Genomic DNA, 15,266 nt, shown 5'->3' with positions numbered 1-15,266 from the left:
TCATTCTGAGGAACAGAGTGATTTCTGCCTTGTTTACTGACTGTAGGCACAGCAATACTCCTGCACCTTCAGGGAAACAGCAAATCCATCTCTTTCACACCCTACTTCTATCAAGCTCATTCACCTTACAAGGTATTTATTGCAAGCAGCTCTTCCAAAAATGGAGATTAACAGAACCTGCAACCCAGGACACCTCAGTAAGCCAGTACTTTTCATCTCCTGAAGGTGTAGGTAGACACAGAGCTGGAACATCTTTTCCAGAGCTGTGTGATGCTATCTCATCTGTGTTCCCTTACTGTTGACTCAGTTTCACTTCTTATCTAACCTGGTTGCATCCCAGGATTTCTGGTGCCAAAAATAAACTGACAGGTTTCATCACTAGTTAAAAGGAAACTGCAATAGGAAAAGCCATTTTTCTGATTTCTCTGTTGATCAGAGATGCTTCATGCAAGCCTGATGCGGTAGAAACAATATCAGCTTTAGAATGACAGTCATTAGAGCAGAATCCTTTCACTGATGAAATCCCACAGTCCTGATTCATACAACACTGACACTGGAGGACACAGTAGTTTAGATGAGAGCGCATTAAAAATGACTAAGTTAAGGTCTCAGCAATAGCAAAGAGTGACAAGTATGAAAAAAAGAAGTGGCAGAAACTGCTTCAGTTTGGCACTCTGGCATAAAGTATGACAACACACAACCTGCCTGTGCAGTTCCAGAAGCAGAAGAAAGCCGTCAACCAAGACTTGTTCTCATCTGCTCTGAAAGTCCACTGGGACAAGGCCACTTTTCTCTGGCGTGCTTCCAGAAGTATCACTTCTGAGCACTGTGCCAGGGAGTTACAAGATACTGTTTGTGTGTACAGAGGAGAAAAAGACGTCTGTCTGGAAACAGACTTGGTGAAGGAGAAGCAGCATTTTCCAGAGTACTTCAGAAAGAACTGAGCACTGCCCCAAGAGCTTCAGAGCGGCAGGCTGTCACAGTGTGCCAACCAGCTCAGCTGTGAGTTGGCACTGAAGCTGCACCACAGGGAGAACAAAGCCCCCTGTGCACCCTTGGAGAGCCAAGGCTTGGAGATTCATGAACCTTGAGCTCCTTTCCAACCCGGGCCATGCTGTGATTCTGGGATTCTCACCTTTGCCTCATCTGGCAGAGGGAGGCAGCTCTTTCTCTTGTCTCCCTATGGCTGTCAGGTCACCAGGGCCAGTGTCACACAGGGAACTGCAAACACTGTGTGTGCTGTGCCCTGCCCATGGCAGCACAGAGGCAGCTGCCAGCAGCTGATGCCCACAAGGACAGCCAGCCTGGACTTCCTTTGATTCCTTCCCTTTGGATCAGCGTCCTTCAGGAAGGCGGAACATCTCTCCAGCTGAGCAGCAGAGGACAGCAGGGCTTCGTTGTCTGGGCATGTTCTCTTCTGGCCCTCTGGCCCTCACAGACACAGGAGGAGGACACAGAGGCTGCTGTAACACAGCCAGCCCTGCCTCTCAGCTCAGCTCTCAGGCCATCCTCTCTCCCCTCAGCAGCAGCTCACTGTTCTGCACTCCTCTGGCCTGGGCTGGCAGAGGTGTGCAGCAGTTCTGCTGATCTCCCAGTGCTGGCCATGTCTGCAGTGCCTGTGTGAAAGACACAGGAAGCTGCCAGCATTGCACTGCTCTGCTGTGCCCCTGCCATCACCGAGTTTGCTGTCAGCAGCTGCTGCTACACGTCCATTCAGGCACAGGCCTTTCCTTCCTGGCCCTCTTTCCCCCCCTCTCTCCTCTGCTCTCTCTCGTGCTCCCCTTTGGCCTGGGCTGGCTGAGCAGTGCAGGCCTTGTTGTTGCTCCCTGGGCCAACTACGTCACGGTTCCCCGTGACTCTGCCAGCTGCTCTGACACAGCGACTGCGTCCTCAGTGTGGATTCCAGAATGCGACAGACGTCCAGAGAAGACTTCCAGGGCTGATTGGAACATGCTGCCATCAAGAACTGCCATGGCTCAGGCCCCCTGGGAATCTGCTCACAGCGAAAGCTGCTGTCACTCTGTGTGGGCACAGCCTTGTCTGTGTAGGCCTGCTCACACTGCAGCCCCTGTCTGCACCAGAACCGTGCCGATCCACCTTCTCTTGGCCTCCTTGCCTGCATGGAAAAGGGCAGCTTGGGCTGAAGTCCCTCAACTTGCAGATGGCCGAGTGAAGTCTCTGAGCCCTGGTGACCCACTCAGCTCTTCAGCCTGCTGACCTGCTCTGCTGGGGCTGTCTTAAAAGGCAGAGGGCACGTTATCCTAATGTCCCCACATCCATCCCTCTTAGCATACTGTAGGCCAGTTCCTAAAAGGACACCTGCACAATCTCTCTGAATGTTAATCAACATGCAGTTGGTCTGTGCACTGCAGAAATTGCATCTAGGTTTTCAGTGGTGATTAGCTATGTGTTTAGTCAGAGGTGCAATGGTTCTAATGGTGAGAGAAAGACATTCCCAGTTGTCATCAGGTGGAACACACTTCAGACTGGAATTGTACTTGAGGGCATCTGTTGCTGGAAAATTTAATGGCAGTAAACTGCCTAGATAATGACAGAATGAGGGTGACAATAGAATGGTACGTAATCACAGTGCAATGAAAAAAGTATGCAGGGTGCAGGAAGGGAGGTGTGGACATTCTGAGTTGCAACTCTTTATTTGCTCCAGAAAGCTCTATCAGAATGGAAGACTGAAGGAAATACTTTGAGTGTTTTTTTAATGTGACTGGATAAAAGATCCATGTGGCAATTTGAATAACTGAGTGGTAAAGGGACATAGATACCTCACTGTTTCATGGAACCTTTCAATTAAGCATCTGAGCCCTGCGTACAGGACTTGGGAATATAAGTATTAGAGGATGATGGAATATCTGTATTTGGAAGGGACCTCGAGGGTCATGTATTCCACCTCCTGGTTCCACACCGGACCTCCTATGGGTCAAGCCCTGTGTCTGAGAGCCTTGTGCAAATGCTCTTTGGCCTTTGTCAGCTCAGTGCCAAACCACTGCCCTGGGGAGCCAGTGCCAAATTCCATGTATCTAGTTCATCCTACAGAATGATGCCAAGAACAGTTATAGAGATAGACTTACAAACAAAATTATTGTCTTGAATTAATGGTACACTCACCATTAAAAAAAAAAAAAAAAAAAAGGAAGAAAGAAAAGAAAAAGGAAAGAGAAGAAAAAAAAAGAAAAAAAAAATCAAAGCCACATTCTTACGCTGGCATTTTACAGTATTGTCAGATTTTTGAAATTCTGTTCTGTCATATTAGATTCTCTCATCATGAAATAATGACCAAATTCTCTTTTCAGATCTAAACATACCAATGTTAAAGGCAGCAGTGCTGTTCAAGAGTACATTACCAGCTCAAACACTGCTTTGGCTGTAAAACTGAAGGTAGTAAGGAATTTTATCAAGGAGTTAGAAGAAAACATGTAAGTGTAGATTTAAAAGCAACCTGTATTGTTACTTAGAGTTTGATATAGTGTAATCCAATGCACAGTACTTGTAACGTGTGTTTTACAAAATGCTGTGCAATGTAGGCATCTATTAAGATAAATGCTGCAAGTTCTAATATGTCCATGACCTTTTCAAACTGTTCCTTACTCCTACACATCACTACGAGTAGTTCTTCTGTCAGGAAGGATCACCTGAGTAATTAACCTGTGACCTTAAGTTTGGAATTAAATGCATACAGTGGAAGTAAGAGCTGTGGGTTATTTTGCTCTTTCAGTGTTGAACAGCCGAGGTGTTTTGTTTTGGAGGGTGGACAGTGATGGGACAAGTGGGGAATGGCTTTAAACTGAGACGGGGGCTGTTGAGGTTTAGGTTGGATGTGAGGAGGAAGTTTTTCAGCCAGAGGGTGGTGAGGCACTGGAATAGGTTGCCCAGGGAGGCTGTGGATGCCCCATCCCTGCAGGCATCCAAGGCCAGGCTGGATGTGGCTCTGGGCAGCCTGGGCTGCTGGTTGGCAGGTTAGAAAGCCCACAGGACCTTATTGCAGCCCTGGGTGCAGGGGGATCACTGCTCCTAGCATGCACACAGAAGAGCTGGAGCACAAAGGTGATGTACATTCCACTTGTGAACATTCCTGCAATTGCAGAGAGCGTGCACCTGTTCCAATACGGTGCACCTCTTCAAGGCTTTGGAACACTGAGACTCTGCACTTGGGCTCCAGACATCCTGCTGCACCAAGAGGTTATTCTAGCTTTGGTATCTTGCAACTTTGTCTATAACTACATCACTGTAATCATAAATGTCTAGGAGCATGGAGATGGAGAAATTAATCTTCCTGTAATTCTCTGTACTGCAACCCTGTGGTTGTCAACACCTAATGCAATATTGAAATTTCAGTTGAGAAAATGAAAGCTGTCCCTAACAAAAAAACATCTGCATTTGTTATTGAAATCACACTAAGGATCAATAAATCCAAATGCTTCTAGCATAACCACGATTACAGGCAGTGTTTAGACAAGCTCTTACAGGAAAACCATGAACACAAGGCTAAAGAGAGACTAAGTGATGCACTCTGCAGGAATACTCATGGAAGTCTTCACAGTGCAGGAGTCTGATCTGATTACAGATGCTGTGCTTTAAGTACCCCTTATCATATCTTTTTTTCACTGTTGTGCAGGGGTTGGACTCAGTGATCTCTGGAGGCTGGAGATGCTGTTTGCTAATGGCAGATGGAGAGAGGAAAAGCAAGTGCAAGGCATGCTGTGCATAGCCACCACATGGCATCTGCACCATTTCCCCCTGCACAAAGGAGGAGCAGCTCACAAGCTTGGCCTGGGCCAGGGAAGGGAGCAGACAAACATCTGGACCGACCCCAAACGAGCTGGTTCTGCAGGTTGGGTGTCTTCTGCTGCTTGTCTCACATCCTGCTGCTCAGCAGTAGATTTGTTCCTGCTCAGTGCTAACAGGAAACTCACACAGCATTTCTGTTTCAGCTGTGCCAACGCTTTGATCCCTTGCTGCTTGGATGGGGCGTTTGAAGAATGATGCCTGTGCTGATGTCCAGCCAGGCTTTGGGGATGAGTCTCCACACCAGGGTCCGTCTGACAGGACTGAGGGTTGGGGATCCAGCCAGGTCGAGTCCAGTGTGCTTTGCTCTTGTTCTTAGTGCTTGTTTTTGCTCAGGAGGGCAGGAGGTGAACCTCGTGAACCAATGCCTGCAGACGGGGTTTGCAGAGAAAGAGGTCCTGCAGGCCTTGTGTGACAGCCACGGAGCTGCAGCGAGGCTGCATCAGTGTAAAACACCAGAGATCCACGGAGGTGTGAAGGGGAGCTGGGGGCTGCAGTCACGCAGGAAGGGATGTGCATGCTCGGGGTTTGGTTGTTGTGTGTGTGTTAAGTGACTGTGATACCACTGCTGGGTCAGTGTGAGTGTACGGAACAAGTGTGACAGCCTTTTTGATGGAGCCCTGTGAAAGGAGTCCTATGGACTTGAGATCCAACTATCAGCCTGTGGGCATCATTTAGGAGTTGGGGTAGGGGATGAGGCAAGGGAAGTTGGGCTGAGAAAGGGATAAAGCAGTCTGGCAGTAGTTCTGTGTTTCTCCCATCTCCTGCTTTATTTCCTTCCAGGTGAAATAGATGGGTGCTGCAACATGCCCTTGAATGTAACAAAACCCACTCTAGTGTGGATTTGACATGGGCCCAGCACTGCAAGGTACGCTGCTGGGAGGAAGCGTCCATCTGGCTGAGGGCAGGAAGGCCCTCCAGAGGGATGCACTGAGGCCAGTTGTGCGAGGCTCAACAAGAGCAAGCGCCAGGTCCTGCGCTTTGGTCATGACGACCCCGTGCCAGCTTCTCCAGGATTTGGCTGGGGTAGAATTCCAAGCAGCCCCTGATTCCAGAACGTTGGGCTGGGCTGTTGGAATCTTCTGCCCTTGTGACTGGTCTTGCCTCCCCACCCTGTCCGTCGTGGTGGAGCAGCCTGGTGGCCCTCAGTGATGTCATAAGGGCTAGAATGAGGGGAGGAGCAGTGCGTGCTGCGTCCCTTCATTGGAGCGCTGGAGCTCTGACTGAGCAGCTCGCTTGTTGCACTTGTGCACCGACTGCGTCCCTTTGTCTTCACACCGTCCTGTGCAGCACCTTGTAGGTAAGCTGAGACAGTGTGGGAGAGACGGGGGGACAGTGAGTGCTGAGAACTGCTGGCTGGCGGAGCTCATAGGATCACATTATCTCCATCAGCAGAGGGGTGGCCATGAGGGACAGGGAGGTGATCGTCCCCCCCTGCTCTGCTCTTGTGAGGCCCCATCTGCAGTACAGTGTCCAGAAAGACAGGGAGCTGTTGGAGAGGGTCCAGAGGCGAGCCACAGAGATGATCAGGGGACAGGAGCACCTCCCCTACAAAGACAGGCTGAGGGAGCTGGGCTTGTTCAGCCTGGAGAAATGAAGGCTGTGGGGTGACCTCATGGCAGCCTTCAGTACCTAAAGGGAGCCTAAAAAGAGGAGGGGAATCAACTCTTTGAAAGGGTAGATAACTGCAGGACAAGGGGAAATGGTTTTAAGTTGAAAACTTAAGTTTTTAAGTTGAGGGAGGGCAGATTTTGGTTTTTCCCTCGTAGTCTTTGCTAAACCGTGGAAGCAAACTGACCTGCTCTTTCTCTCTCCTCTCTCCACCCTCTGCCTGCTTCCCTGCTGCAGCTTTTGCTCGTGGAAGATCAGAGCAAAGAGACAAGGAACGGCTGCGGATTCGTGAGATTTCTCTCCCTCGTTCTGATCTCTTGCCAGGTACCTGCCATGCTTTGTCCCCCCACATGCTTTAGCAGCCCGTGACGCCCCGTGTTTAGTAACACAGCCTCATCCAGCTTTGATGGGACGCTGGTCACGTGTGGGTTTTCTCCACGTGCTCTGCAGCTCAGCCCTCAGAAGGATGCTGTCTGTGGTGCTGTGACCAGCTGGTCTCCAGGAAAGCAATCCCTTAGGCAAAGAGTCCCAGCCCCAGCTTGTGCAGAGCTGCACAGCATCACCAGGGACACCAGCAGGCGTGCTTGGGCTGTGTGAGTGTGCCCGACAGCTGTAGGGAGCACAGCAGAGATGTGAACAGAGAAAATAAAAGTGTGTTTCTTTTCAGTTCCAGCTTGTCACACCTACGCTGATGGCTGTGGCGTGCAGCGAGATCAGCTGTGGGCCTGACCTGGCATGGACAGAGGTAGAGTATGAAGCTCTGATTGGTCTTTGTTCCCTGACTGCAGCCAGCAGAGTGAGCCGCAGATGTGCTCTCCTGCTTTCCAAGAGAGCTCCTCTGTGGCAAGACAGCAGTGCAAGTGTGGCAAGTTTATAAAAGTACCAGAGCCATCTCGGGTGTTGTGTTTGTCCTCTACTGACTTTTCCCTTGAAATGGCTGCAGAAACAACAATCATTCTCTGCTCTGTTTGGCCTTGCTGTTGGTTGGACTGCTCAAGAGAGCTGCTTGGTGCTTGCAATGGCACTGTTTGCACCTTGTAACTGCAGCCGTAGCTTTGGTTTCCCTCTTCACGGTCTCCTAGCATCTGAAACAGTCAGCCTTCCTGCACAAAGAGCGCAGGAAAGGAGGGGGCAAAATGGACAAGGCCACCTGTCTGCGTCAGTGCCATTGCTGATTAGTCTGGGTGGGGAGAGATGCATCTTTGCATTGCCTGGCGTGTGCCTGCTGCACACCAGGGAGAGAAACAGCCGTTATTAGACTTGCAGTTCCTTCTGAAGTGCCCATGATAAGGACCGAGTGCATTTCCTGCAGCTTTCTCTGCAGATGTGCTCCTCACCTTGAAGTCCTCCTTGTTGGTTCCCAGCTCCTCACTGTGGCCTGTGCTCTCTGTTTCAGGCTGAGAACAAGGGGAAGCCCCTGCTGGACCATGAGGTGGCACCTGTGAATGTTCCAGCTATTGCTGCTGCCCATGCTATTAAGAGATACGTTGCCCAGGCAGCGGATGAACTCTCCTTTGAGGTAAGCAGTTCAAGGCGTTCCTTGTTGTTCAATTTTACAGTGGCAAATGTCTTCAGAGCTGCACTGGTGCAAGTGCTCTCAAGCTCGGCGATGTTGGGCAGTGCAGAAGAATGCAGTCATTTGAGCTGTGCTTTCCTCCCAGCCGTGCTGAAGCTGGGACTGACACTGCAATCTCTTGCAGGTGGGAGACATCGTGTGTGTCATCGACATACCACCAAAGGAGCTGACCCCCTGGTGGAGAGGCAAGCTCGGCTTCCAGGTAGGCACAAGATTCAGACTGGAGAGTGCAACTGCAGTAAAGGCAGGAATCTCAGCTTAGAGCTGCTCTGCCTGCTCAGGATGCCTAATGGACATAAACAGTTTCCCTGTGTCGGTGTCAGAGGACCTTGTCTTTGGCTGCAAATGTTGAAAAATTGTTACCTTTATGCTGTGAACTATGGCCATTTTCTGCTGGATAGTCTTATGGAACGTCAGGCAAGCACGTTCCGAGGGAAATGTTACGTGGCTTTTGGTTTAACAGTTCAGATCTGAGAAGTGCTGCATGCAATAGTTGGCCTCTCTTTTCTTCTTGTTACAGGTTGGATTTTTCCCAGGGGAGTGTGTGGAACTCATTAATAAGAACATTCCTGAGGCACTCATCAATTCTGTGCCAAAGCCAGGTACGGATGTTACATTTGATGGTGTGGGGAAGCAAAATGAAGTCTTTTTTGGGGTGCGTTCCATGTTTAGTACCTCCTTTATCGATGCCACATTGTCCTCTGGGTTGATGATTCTTCATGCACACCATGGGGCAGAGATTTGGCCCAATCCTCCTGTGTTTATGATTGGACTTGGCAAAACTATAGAATCTTCATAGAATGGCTTGGGATGGAAGGGACCTCAGGGATCATCATGCTCCAACCCTCCTGCCTCAGGATGGTCTCCCAGCCCCCACATTTAATGTCAGATTAGACCAGGCTGCCCAGGGCCCCATCCAACCTGGCCTTGGGCTCCTCCAGAGATGGGGAAAATCCCTTTTTGTATGTACTGGTTGGTAATGTTCTTCCCGTTCTGACGTGCTCTGTAGAATGTGCTGTGCTCGGCCTCGTCCAACGGAGCCAGACCTGAAATGACCTGGTTTCTTCCTTTTGTTGTGCAGTGCCCAAGAAACGCAGCAAGATCCTCACCTTCCTTCGTTCCTTGGTGAAGGCCCGCCCAAAGAAACCGACCGAGCGGGAGGTGGAGAAGGAAAGGGTGTTTGGCGGTGACCTGGGAGAGCATCTTCTCCACTCCGGTCGTGATGGTAAGGAGCTGCCCATTCCTGAGATCTTCCTCTGCTGGGCATCTAAAGAAGATGAAAGGGAGCTCATATCTAGCAGGGGGCAGGCTGATAGCCGTGGAGACACGTGTAATGGGAGTTGATGGCTGAAGGATAAAGTGAGGCGGATGCTCCTAAGAGACAAGCACATCTGTATTTGCTTCAGCCAAGCCTGGCTGGGCTTAGTGGATGGGATGTGAAGCACAGCCTGCAGCACGATTGAATCAGGAGCTCCACTGACGGCTGGCACGTGTTCTTCAGTCCCCCAGGTCCTCCAGAGCTGCGCTGAGTTCCTTGAGCAGCACGGCGTGGTGCAGGGGATATACCGCCTGTCCGGCGTCGCGTCCAACATCCAGAGGCTGCGGTAAGAGTGCTGCGACTGACACAGCCTGAGTGCATCTGGTGTGGCTTTGGGCTTGCCTTCCTCTCGCTCAACCGGGTTTGCGTCCCTCTCTCCAGGCAGGAATTTGAGTCGGAGCAGATTCCTGAGCTCACCGTCCGTGACATTCACAGCGTGAGCTCCCTCTGCAAGATGTACTTCAGGGAGCTCCCGAACCCTCTGCTCACCCACCAGCTGTACGGCAAGTTCTCGGTAAGCACAAGGCCACGTCTTTCATTTCCCTCTTCCTGGGCCTCTTGGCAGATGGCTGCAGCAGTGCCCCAGCTTGGAGGCCCTTTTGCTGTCAGCCCCACGAGGTTTACTCGCAGTGGTGTACTAGCCTGATTGGTGTCTCGCTCCCTTTCTGCACTACTCCAGGATGCTGTTGGTGCCGCTACAGAGGAGGAGCGGCTGCTCAGAATGCAGGACGTCATCCAGCAGCTGCCCGCTCCTCACTACAGGTCAGTGCTGCCCTCAGCCTGCTGAGCTCAGCCCTGCTGCATTGCAGAGGGCAACGATGCGGTTCCAGGCTCTGTCTCACGCCGGCAACACGATGCCTGTGTATGCTGAAGGGTTGAAGGCTCCATGGGCTGGCTTTATGGGGTCAGTTCCTGGGCACGGGGGCACGCTTGGTGCAGCTGATGGCTGCGGCTGTGCTGTGCTGGGGCTTGGTGCTGCAGCGTGGCACTCAGTCAAGTTGGATCTACTTCATCTTTGGTGACAGTAGCAGTCACAAGAAGTAGCATGAATGGAGGTTTGCTTTCTGAATTGCAGCACGGCATGCTCGTTGGTGCTGAACGTTTGCCTCTCTTGTTTTCCAGGACACTGGCGTTCCTGATGAGACACTTGGCGTGTCTGGCTGGGAGCTCCAGTATAACAAACATGCATGCCAAGAACCTAGCCATTGTGTGGGCTCCAAACCTCTTAAGGTAAACTTCTGGTTCTGTTTCAACACTTCCTCTGTTCTCCAGTTAAGAAAAGCAGTCCTCTCTTTTTCTCCATCAAATGTGCTCTTCTCCTGTAAAATCTGTGGCTGACAGAAGAGCAGGAGCCTGGGCTGTTCTCCATCCCCACAGGCACAATGTCTAGGTGACAGTTGTGCTCTGTTCTTTAGATGGGATTGACGTGTCCTTGATCATCCAGGGGAATTTCTGCAGTGGCATCACTGATTGCCCACTGCGGAAGTCTCCAGAGCCTCAGCTGACAGCTTTTGGCTGCAACAATTCAGACTCGGGGAAACGGTCTTGGAGAAATGACTTCTAAAATCTGCCTTTTCTACAGATCACAGCAGAACGAGTCTGCCTGCGCCAGCGGAAGAGCTGCCTGCATGGAGCTGCAGACGCAGTCGGATGTGGTGGAATTTCTCATCAACCACACAGACGTCCTCTTCTGCTCCAAATCCGGAGCAGACATCGCAGATGCAGCAGGTGAGTGTCTTCCTCCATTAGCTTGATCTTGACCTGACACCTTGATCAAATGCAGGCCTTCTCCGGGACCTTTGAGATACTCTTTTACCATCAAGGGGACAGCAGACCTCTGGGCTTCCATTAGGGTATGGCATCCTGTTGCTGGATGCTGGGAATGTCCAAGCCCAAAATTCACAAGGAGGAAACCGTAATTATTATGTTTGCATGCAGGAAAAGCTTGATGCAAATGTGGCAGCGAAGCTTTCTCAGTTCCCTGCCCCCATTTCCTTGGGTTTTTCCTTGCCTATTTTGATACAGTAAGCTGCTCTTAATGATGACCGTGTCCTTTGCCATAAACACACCTCTGCCCACATGGTTATGTTGGGCTCCTCTTCTTCCAGTGGCTCGGATAAGCAAGCCTGAGAAAAATACAGCACCTCCCCCAGAACTGTGGTGGCTGTGCTACTGCTTTCTGATCCTCGCTCTTACCTGTGGTTTTCCCTGACAGGGCACAATTCTCTCCCAGGGCCCAAGTCTGTGGGGGTCTCTTCTGCTGCCACAAAGCTCCTCAGCCTGGAGGAGGCACAGGCACAGAGGCGAGGCCACAGCAGCTCTCCCCCTGTGACAGAGAGCTGCCAGGACATTGAAGTGGAAGAAAGCCCTGCAGCTGGGCAGGGCAAATTCCACACAGTCATCGACTTTCCATCTGAAAGGTAAAGAGGACTTTCTTTTCCAGCACCTAGCATCATTGTTTGGGTGGGTTTTTGTGTTTTCCTGCAGAAACCAGGCAGTGCTAGGAACAAGCAACTGCTGCCAAGAGCTCAGTGCAGCTCTTCCCTCACCCTGAACCACGCACGACTCACAGCATTGGCTGTTTTCTCTCTCCAGGCAAAATCCACCCAGCAAGAATGAGGAATCACCAGCTAGCAGTTGGTGTTGCTGCTTCAGCCTCAGGAAGCCATCCTCTGGCAGCAAACGCCAACTGCAGCGCAATGCCAGGCAGCCCTCAGAAACAGCAGTGGTAGTCCTGGCAGGTAAGGGTGCAAATGCAGCTTCCAAATCCCTGCTTTTCAGGAACATACAATTCAAGCTTGCTCTGCACATGTATCTCTTTCTAGCGTTCAATCCCGTGCCTAAATCTTCACCCCTGATCAAGAACCACTGTCGTAATTCAGCTTGTGAAAGTTTGACACTAACCCCTGTGTATCCTTTCTAGGTGAATCGAGCCCTTGCCAAGCCATAAGATCCAGGGCAAGTAGCAATGATGCTCTCTCTGCTTCCATCAGTGGAGAGCTCATAGGAAGCACGAATCGCTGCAGTTCCAAAAGCAGCCTTACACACGACAACAGTGATGGAGAGAAGGAGCTCATCGAAGTTCATGCTATCATTACACCTGGCTCTGCTGAAAATGCTGACCTGGGCCTGCCAGACACCACAGTCACAAGTGTGGTCTGTCACCCAGTGTCTCTGCAGTGCAGCCCATCCCAAGAGCAGTGTGAGTGCCCCGACAGCAGCACCTCCATGCAGGAGCAGGTCAGCGTCAGTGAGGAGGAGCAGAGCCTCTTGCAGGGGGACTGTCAATCAGGCCTCCAGTCCCAGGCACCAGACAGCAGCACTGAGAGCTCTGAGCCACTCTCTCCATGACAAGACAGGATGAGTCCCTAAGTCACCGTGGACCTCTCCCACCCTCCTGTCTTTTATACAATAATAAAAGCACACTCGTGCTCAATCAACGCCTTGACTGCCTCCAGAGTCTTCATTCACACGGACTGGGATGAATGCAGCACACAGCAAGGCACCCCAGCTTGCAATGCTGCAGCTGTGCGGTGCGTGCAGCACAGCTCCGGGTTTGTTCCTGTTTTGTCTGGCTTTGGGATGTCTGCAGGGGGAGCTCTGCTACCATTTGGCATGGTAGCAAATAATCTCTCGCATCCTGGATGCTGCTCATGATACTCCCAAGCTTCCTGGCTGTGGCTTTGTGATGCTTTTCAGGGCTTTCTGATGCATTTTCATGCCTTGCCCGCTCCTTAACACCTCCCTCCTCACATCATGTCCTTTCCTGGCTCCCATCTACGAACTGGCCGTGCAGATCATCTCCAGACCTGTCATCAGCACACTGAGGCAGGAGAAGCTCCCCCTGGCCAACGTCAGGCAGTACTGCTTGGTCTGCAGCTCAGTGGCCATTTCCCTTTTAGGCGGCTCCTGCAGAAGAATCAAGCAGCAGAACCTTTTGCTCACCCTGCACCACACAAATGCTACGAAAGCAGAAACAACCTGGGAATCTCTGGGTCTGCAAGACTTCACAGACACTCACCGGCTGTGTCTGATGGCTCCCTCCCATCCTTGATTTCCTTCTCCCCTTCTCCTCGTCTGATCCCACTGCTGAGCCATGATCAAGCTGCCCAGTGTGGCAGAGCATCGTGCAGAGCCGTGCTGGCACCTCCTCCCCTTCCTCTCCTGCAGCTCAGCGTGCAACCTGAGCAAGTTTTCTTCTGAGAGAGTGACCAGCTCTTTTCCATCCCTTTTCCCCTACAAACAGTTGTCCAGAGGATCTCGTCCAAGAATTCCTGGAACAGCCTGCAGCTGGCTCTCCTGAAGTTCAGGCTCCTGCCTTTGCTTCCTGCCAGGCCCGCATTCCTTGAGATCACAAACTCAAGGAGGGCATGGTCACTGCAGCCCTGACCGCCTCCTGTCGTAACCCCTGGTGTGCACCATGTCCAGCAATGCTTCCCTTCTGCTTGCTGTGCCCAATGCCTGCACCACAGAGTGATTCTCACTGCACTCCAGGAGTCTGTCAGATTGCTTGCAGCCAGCCATGCTGATTTCCCAGACTGACTGGAATCCCCCATCAGGATGAGAGTCAGTGAGTGCGATGCTTCTGCTGGCTGCAGTAAGCAGCTCCCACCAACAGGCTCTCTTTCCAGGCGGCTGTAGCAGACCCTCACCTCCAGAAGCCCTGCACTGCTGCACTTCCTAATTTTACCCACAAGTTCACAACCTGCTCATGGCTCTTCTTAGTTCTTTGCAGTCAACTTCTCATCATAGAGGGCAAATCCCTTGCCTTCCAGAATTCCATAGTATCAATTGTGTCTGCTTTATGTCAGGATTTTTTTTTCTTTCTTTTCTTTTTCCATTTTCTAGGTAGGAAAATGAATTTCTGAGCCAGGAGAAGCAGAAGTGAAACAGTCTTCCTGGCACTGCTCAGGTTGCAGGAGTTGCCAAGTGCTCCTCAGGTAATGTGTGCTGAAGAGCTGACCTTGGTGGCAGGGGCTGTGGCTGCATTTTGTGCCTATTCAGAGCAGGAGCTGCAGAGCGAGATAAACATCACGAGAAGGTAAGGCTGAGAAGCAAGGACACCTCCAGAAAGAAGAGAAAAACTGAGTCAAGTGAGCTGCGTGACGGCCGTGTGATGCTGACCATGATTGGAGGAAGAGCGCATGGCTGGGAATGACTGATGGCTCTGGTTGGATGGGTGCCTGTGTGCACAGAGTTAAGGAGTGTTTGTGGGATGTTTTGCTGGCATCTAACGGCTGTAAGGGGAAGTCAAGAGAGAAAGCTTGTGAATGCATAGAAGGGATGTTAAAATCTGGAACAGACTGTTTGGATCATTCACAGCTGAGTCCGTGCCAGATTGCCACACTGTCAGAAACTGGGGCCTAGGATTTTCCTTTAAGAGTGCCAGCTGCTTATTTTAAATGATAAAAAGTAACATTGAAAAAAGCTTCCCTCCTTGCATTAGAATAACGCATTGATATTTGATGTTTCTGTCTTTCCATTCCTTTAGCACCCTGGGTGTTGATGCACCTGCATGCATCTGCTGCCCTCCCCTTCTGTTTTGTGTAAAAGAACAGTAAAATATGCAATCAGTGTGAGATCTTTCTGAAGTATTTTACTTTATTTGCCCCTAGGCTGCAATGGCTGGGAAATGGCAGTGTCACCCAGGAGCCCACACGGCGACCTGATGTCTCATTGTTGGGGTCTATTGGAAACCACCACGATGACAAAAGAATGCCTGGGATTCCTCCGGCCCAAATGCCAAACGTTGCACTTGGCTGTGCTGAACCTCATGAGGTTCAAGCAGGTCAGCTCCTGCTGGAAGCAGATGGTATCCCAGTGTGAATGAAGGTCAGTGCAGGAGCAGCTGCTGATGGGAGGAAGGAAGTCCATGCTGAAGAGCTCTGAAGCATCTGCAGGTATGGTTCTGGAGGAGGCAGCAGTGATGTCGGAGGGCTCCCAGCAGGAAGCTGTCTCATC

At 51.0% G+C, this 15,266-nt stretch overlaps 1 protein-coding gene across 1 annotated transcript; it reads left to right on the top strand.

Annotated features, from left to right (window-relative positions):
- Positions 1–10,350: 10,350 nt before the first annotated feature.
- On the top strand, positions 10,351–12,745 carry LOC149912383 (rho GTPase-activating protein 32-like). The gene is made up of 4 exons (XM_090130797.1): positions 10,351–10,360; positions 11,539–11,725; positions 11,901–12,046; positions 12,229–12,745. Exons 1-4 carry the CDS (start codon positions 10,351–10,353, stop codon positions 12,654–12,656), a joined length of 771 nt encoding a protein of 256 aa, XP_089986923.1. The 3' UTR covers positions 12,657–12,745.
- The last annotated feature ends 2,521 nt before the right edge of the window (positions 12,746–15,266 follow it).

This window comes from Phasianus colchicus, chromosome Z (genome assembly GCF_987193195.1).
Source record: "Phasianus colchicus chromosome Z, bPhaCol1.hap1.1, whole genome shotgun sequence".
NCBI lineage: Eukaryota > Metazoa > Chordata > Aves > Galliformes > Phasianidae > Phasianus > Phasianus colchicus.
Note: the sequence above shows the minus strand (reverse complement) of the source record. Positions and strands in the feature narration are given on the sequence as shown.

Coding starts and splice junctions, on each gene's coding strand:
- LOC149912383 (XM_090130797.1), top strand. Junction 11,726..11,900: donor ATCGACTTTCCATCTGAAAG/GTAAAGAGGACT, acceptor TTCTCTCTCCAG/GCAAAATCCACCCAGCAAGA. Junction 12,047..12,228: donor AGCAGTGGTAGTCCTGGCAG/GTAAGGGTGCAA, acceptor TATCCTTTCTAG/GTGAATCGAGCCCTTGCCAA.